This window comes from Herpailurus yagouaroundi, unplaced genomic scaffold (genome assembly GCF_014898765.1).
Source record: "Herpailurus yagouaroundi ecotype Mexico unplaced genomic scaffold, PumYag 77, whole genome shotgun sequence".
In the NCBI taxonomy this organism is placed as follows: Eukaryota; Metazoa; Chordata; class Mammalia; order Carnivora; family Felidae; genus Herpailurus; species Herpailurus yagouaroundi.
The window spans coordinates 100,288,391-100,294,155 of NW_024412388.1; the positions used below are offsets into that span (position 1 = coordinate 100,288,391).

The window sequence follows — 5,765 nt, forward strand, 5'->3', positions numbered from 1 at the left end:
CCCGTCATTTGAGTCAGAGACTTGGCTTCATTTTAAAAGGAAAGCAGTCATTGTACAGACCTTACCGAACTATAGAGGTCAGTATTGGAAAATTTCCATTTTTCCAGGCTGTTACGAGGGTTGGAAGAGTTATCCAGGCACCCTGGCCTAGCCAAAGGTGCACAGAAGGAAGTGTGGTTGATACATCATGGGCCTTTGCTTTTCTCTATGTCTGAATTATACCAAACCCGGGGAACCTCCGACCTTCCGGGCTCTGGAGGCTTCCACGGACACAGGCTGGCTAGAACCTCCCTGGTCATCAGAGAAGGCAAGCAAGGTTTTCCTCGAGCTCCAGGACTGATGGGGTTTTCTGAAGTTATGTGGCGGGCACCCAGGGACTTCACGCCACAGCTGTCTCTGTCCTCTGGTGATGGGCGCTCGGCGCACAGCTGTGTGGTGGCAGATCCATTAGGCCGCGGTGAGAGACGTATATCGCCTTCTGCACCGGAGTAAAGCCCGTTTTTGGAGCTTAGTAGCAGCAATGAGCCACATGAATGCTTCACCCCAGTGTTTTTTTTCTGGTACAGTGTTTAAGTCTTCTGTTTCTGTTTTTCCTTAGGATGACCATAAACTTAGCCTTGACGAACTTCACCGCAAATATGGAACAGACCTGAGCCGAGTATGTTGAATTTCCAACTTGTACAGAGTCTCACGTGTCCCTGTGGCATCTCCTCTGTGTCCTGGGAGTAACCCTGGGGACCCTGGGAAGACAGTGATGACAGGCACCATCCGAGTATCTGCTGTGGACATGCAGAGCTTGGGTTTTTATGTGTTTCTTCAGTACCTTGTTTCCCCACGAAACTTTGAAAGTAGATGTTATTTTCCCCACTTTGTAACAGGTGAGATCCAGTCAGGGAAAGCACCAGGATTTGATCCTGAATGACTCCACAGCCGCGCGTTCCCTGGCCCTTGATTACAAACCTTTCTCTCCATTTTTCTACATTCGCGAAATGGAGTTGAATAGTTGACCCTCCAGAACTTCATCTTTTGTACTTCTACCAGTGAGTTCATTGCAGCATGAGAGAGAGAGAGACACAGAGCACGGGCGGGGGAGGGGCAGAGAGAGAGGGGGACACAAGAATCCCAAGCAGGCTCCAGGCCCTGACCTGTCAGCACAGAGCCCGATGTGGGGCTCGAACTCACAGACCGTGAGATCGTGACCCGAGCCGAAGTCGGACGCTTAAGACTGAGCCACCCAGGCGCCCCTCATCACCTCACTTTCGATGACACCTTAAAAGGGTTGTTGTGAGAATTCAGGCGAGGCTCTGGATTCAGTGCCTGGCACGGTGAGAGCACTCTGATGCTGAGTGGTGCTGTCTGTTACTCTGCTCAGGGTGGGGTGGGGTGGGGTGGGGTGGGGTGGGGTCACACGGGGACATGAGGCAGAGGAAGGTCCTAACTGAGTCCTCGTTTCCCCTTAACTTCTTGGTTTTCGTTTCCCTGGTCCCCGTACTCCTTAGGGAATTCAGATATTTAAAATAATGTGGACACAAACTACGTAGTAACAGACACTTTGGGCAGAAATTAGCTTTGTGTCTTTTTTTTTTTTTCTTTTTTCTGACTTGGGCATTTTGATAATACGAGATTTTGTAATGGTAGCCTTTTATCTCCTGTCTGCTGTCCCCTGTGTTTTAAGGCCTATTTAAAGAAGCGTAAGGCCTTTAGTAACAATGGATTTTTCCAGTGAATATTTCTAAACTGGCAACTTGCCTGGGGGTTAGCTAGACCGTGCACCTACGTGAACCCTCTCCAGCCAGACCCTGTGTCAGTTGCCATCCAAAGAATAAAGTTCTTTATTTAAAACTTGGCTGTTAACCACTAACAGGTTGGATTCCCACAGAGATTTTTTTTTTTTTCCTTTTTTGTTTATAGAGGCTTTCTGTCTTCCCCTCCCTGACAGATTCAATAATGCAAAAAAAACTCAGAAGCTCTTAATTTGTAAAACTGAATCAAGGAGTTGGGGTGCCTGGGTGGCTCAGTTGGTTAAGCATCCGACTCTTGATCTCAGCTCAGGTCATGATCTCACGGTTTGTGAGTTTGAGCACCGTGTCGGCCTCCACGCTGTTGCTTAGGATTCTCTCTCTCTCTCTCTCTCTCTCTCTCTCTCTCTCTCTCTCTGTCCCTCCCCTGCTCTTATGCATGTGCTGTCTCCCCCTCAAAATAAATACACTTTAAAAAAATAAATGAATTAATGAATTAACATTGCTCTATCTTTTTGGTAAAAACGCACTTTGGCATGAGTCCCTTATCTAAATTTAGAAGAGATCAGACTGGATTCAGATTTGTTCATGGACCAGTGTAAAACGAATTTCAGTGTGGATGTTGTGGGGTCCTCCGGGACCTTCCTTGGGCAGCCGTGCCTGGCCCGGGGCGGGGGGAGGGGTGGGGGGAGTCCTCATCAGAACTGGCCGGGTTTTACAGGCTCTGTAGCTTGGGGAATTTGGTTTCCTCCTGAACCCGTTATCCTAGTTCTCCAGCTATCAGGTGGGTATATCCTCTCGTAAGGGCCGGGGCAGGGTGTCTTACGTGTATCCATCCCTCTGCTTCTCAGGGCTTAACAACCGCTCGAGCTGCTGAGATCCTGGCCCGAGACGGCCCCAACGCCCTCACCCCACCACCCACCACTCCCGAATGGGTCAAGTTCTGTCGGCAACTGTTTGGGGGGTTCTCAATGTTGCTGTGGATTGGAGCGATTCTTTGTTTCTTAGCTTACGGCATCCAGGCCGCCACAGAAGAGGAACCTCAAAATGATAATGTGAGTTCTGTAGTTCCTAACTTCGATGACAAAGTGTGCACAAACTATTCCCCTGGTCTTTGCCACCCGCCAGTTTTCCACCGGTTACCACTGGTTGGCTGATGTTTTTTAAGCACGAGGGAAAAGCAGGGTTAGCAACTGGGGCTGTCGAGGCCCATCCATTCTTCTTCATTTGCGGTTTCTCCCTCCAGCTCCGGCCCTCCAGATGCTCTTCTGGGCTGGAGGTCCATCCTGCATGTCGCTGCTGTGACAAGGCGGCTCTGCCCAGGTCCCAGCCCGGGTCCGGCTGCCACTCATACGGCAGAGCACAGCCTTTAAAGTTGGCACATAATACACGTCCAGAGATGTGCGGTGGCCATCCCTCAGAAGTCACACGTTTCAGAAACATGTTTGTCTTCATAAAATGGGAGAAACAGATTCACCTAAAAGACTTTCAAAAGTCTGTTGAGGTGGAGCGACCGAGTCCCTGGGACCCCATTTCTGGCACTCCTGTACACGGTCTCTGGGAAGCTGAATGTGAAGACACGAGTTCTGTATTGGATAATTTCTGAAGCCTTGACCTCTCTGTTACAGATTTGTTTTGTATTCAGTCAAGAACTACCTGAATGTTCGCGACTCCTTACGGAGAGCCCACGCTTCTAACCTGTGTGTTCCCTTCCAGCTGTATCTTGGCGTGGTCCTCTCCGCTGTCGTCATCATAACTGGGTGTTTCTCCTACTATCAAGAGGCTAAAAGTTCAAAGATCATGGAATCCTTCAAAAACATGGTCCCTCAGGTACCTGCTGCTTGGTCTTTCCCCGTTGGCAGCCCCACGGGTGTGAACTAGTGTGAAGCTAAGTTCCCGAGTACTTAGTGACTCCGTCAGAGAAAGGGAAACCTCCCCCCCCCCCGCCCCCCGCCGACCCAAAACCACACCTGTTCTTAGACCCCCGGCAGAAAGTGATGGCCTCCCTTCTGAGCATACCCTGACAGAGCACCCGAGGGGGACAAGAGAGCCACCTCCAGATGAGCGAGATTTTATAGCTTGTATAAATAGAAAGATCAGCAATCTTTGTCATGCACTCGGATAATTCACATCAGCGATCATTTTCTAATTTGGCTTTCTCGTGTGACCACCGCCCTGCCCTAGTCGCTTTTCTCTGACTGAACGCTGTCAACTTTTCTGCCTCTAAAGCAAGCCCTTGTGATTCGAAACGGTGAGAAAATGAGCATCAATGCCGAGGAGGTTGTAGTCGGGGATCTGGTGGAAGTGAAAGGAGGAGACCGAATCCCCGCCGATCTCAGAATCATATCTGCCAACGGCTGCAAGGTGGGTTCAGCGGGGCCCGCGCGGCTCGGGCGGGGTGCGTGGGGCGGCCCGGTGTGCGCTCACACAGCCCTCCCGTCTCGCGGGCAGGTGGACAACTCCTCGCTCACTGGCGAATCAGAGCCCCAGACCAGGTCTCCGGACTTCACAAATGAAAACCCCCTGGAGACGAGGAACATCGCCTTCTTTTCAACCAACTGTGTGGAAGGTAGGCCCTTTGGAGGCCCCCGTTCATATCCGCAGCACGGTGTCTGTCTCGGGCATTCGCAACAACGACAAAAGCCAGAGACATCATCTCTCTTCTTGCTTTATTGGCTCCGTGTCTGACCCCTGTGGTCAAGCACAGCAGATGCGGTTCACTCGCTGGCAGGGAGGTTCAGGAAGCCTGTGGGCGGTCTGTCCTGCTCCCCCACCCCCAGCACACATCTCCTGTTGGCCATGCTAGGCTGGCATGGACTTTGGAGCTGTTCTGCTCACGGATAGAAAGCCCTCTGCCGGTCTCTGAAAGAGCGTACCCCCCACCAAAGAGCGAGCCCTTAAAAACGTGTGTGGCTCGTGTCTCTCTCTTAACCGTGCCAAGTAATCGCGCAGATTCCGTGGCCTCGTTGGTGAAGCGAGGTACATCCAGTTCCCCCTCCCTCTCTCGTTTAAGGCACCGCACGTGGCATTGTCGTGTACACTGGGGATCGCACGGTGATGGGAAGAATCGCGACACTCGCGTCCGGGCTGGAAGGCGGCCAGACCCCCATCGCTGCCGAAATTGAACATTTTATCCACATCATCACGGGTGTGGCTGTGTTCCTGGGTGTGTCCTTCTTCATTCTTTCTCTGATCCTTGAGTACACCTGGCTCGAGGCCGTCATCTTTCTCATCGGTATCATTGTAGCCAACGTGCCAGAGGGTTTGCTGGCCACTGTCACGGTGAGCAGCTTGGGGAAGGCGACGTTCGCTCTTAGACCAGCTTGCATGTGAGACTCCTCCCCTGCCCTCTCCAGAGCGGCTGCCGACCACATGTCTGATCGGACGTGTGTGTGTATAGTTTTTCTTCAGAGCCACATGGTAGGGTTAGACAGCGAGAAGGCCTCGGCATGGTTTTCCGTGGGAGATAGTAGCCCCAAAGCATACGTTTCGGCCTTACCCCATGACCCACAACAGTGTAACGAAGAATTTGGGGGTGAGTGGGAGAACTACAGTGTGGTAAATCCTAGTTGTTTTCACTTCATCTATTGCTTTATTGGGGGGAGAGAGAAAGCCCTCTCTGTACGTGGTCCTGTGACAATTTGCATTTCACAGGATGGCTGGAGAGGTTTAACTTCAGAGAAACTTCTTCTGTATTAGGATGTAGCCAGAGTTGGTATAAGACTCCCTCCTGGTCGAGATTGAAGTCCTCTGCTTCCTCCTGGTGTTTAGGTATGTCTGACCCTCACTGCCAAACGCATGGCGAGGAAAAACTGCTTGGTGAAGAACTTAGAAGCTGTGGAGACCTTGGGGTCTACGTCCACCATCTGCTCAGATAAAACTGGAACTCTCACCCAGAACCGGATGACAGTGGCCCACATGTGGTTCGACAATCAGATCCACGAAGCCGACACGACAGAGAATCAGAGCGGTAGGTGCAGGGGGGGCCGCCGCACGCTTTGGCCCCACCTGTTCACATGGCTGCTT

At 51.6% G+C, this 5,765-nt stretch overlaps 1 protein-coding gene across 1 annotated transcript in view; it reads left to right on the top strand.

The window, feature by feature from the left end:
- The window catches only part of ATP1A1 (ATPase Na+/K+ transporting subunit alpha 1), a 30,315-nt gene that overhangs the window by 11,296 nt on the left and 13,254 nt on the right, over positions 1–5,765 (top strand). The window contains exons 3-9 of the mRNA XM_040471420.1: positions 599–658; positions 2,591–2,794; positions 3,456–3,569; positions 3,969–4,103; positions 4,191–4,308; positions 4,753–5,021; positions 5,511–5,709. Of these exons, the coding sequence (XP_040327354.1) occupies positions 599–658; positions 2,591–2,794; positions 3,456–3,569; positions 3,969–4,103; positions 4,191–4,308; positions 4,753–5,021; positions 5,511–5,709 (1,099 nt within the window). The remainder of the gene's footprint in view (positions 1–598; positions 659–2,590; positions 2,795–3,455; positions 3,570–3,968; positions 4,104–4,190; positions 4,309–4,752; positions 5,022–5,510; positions 5,710–5,765) is intronic.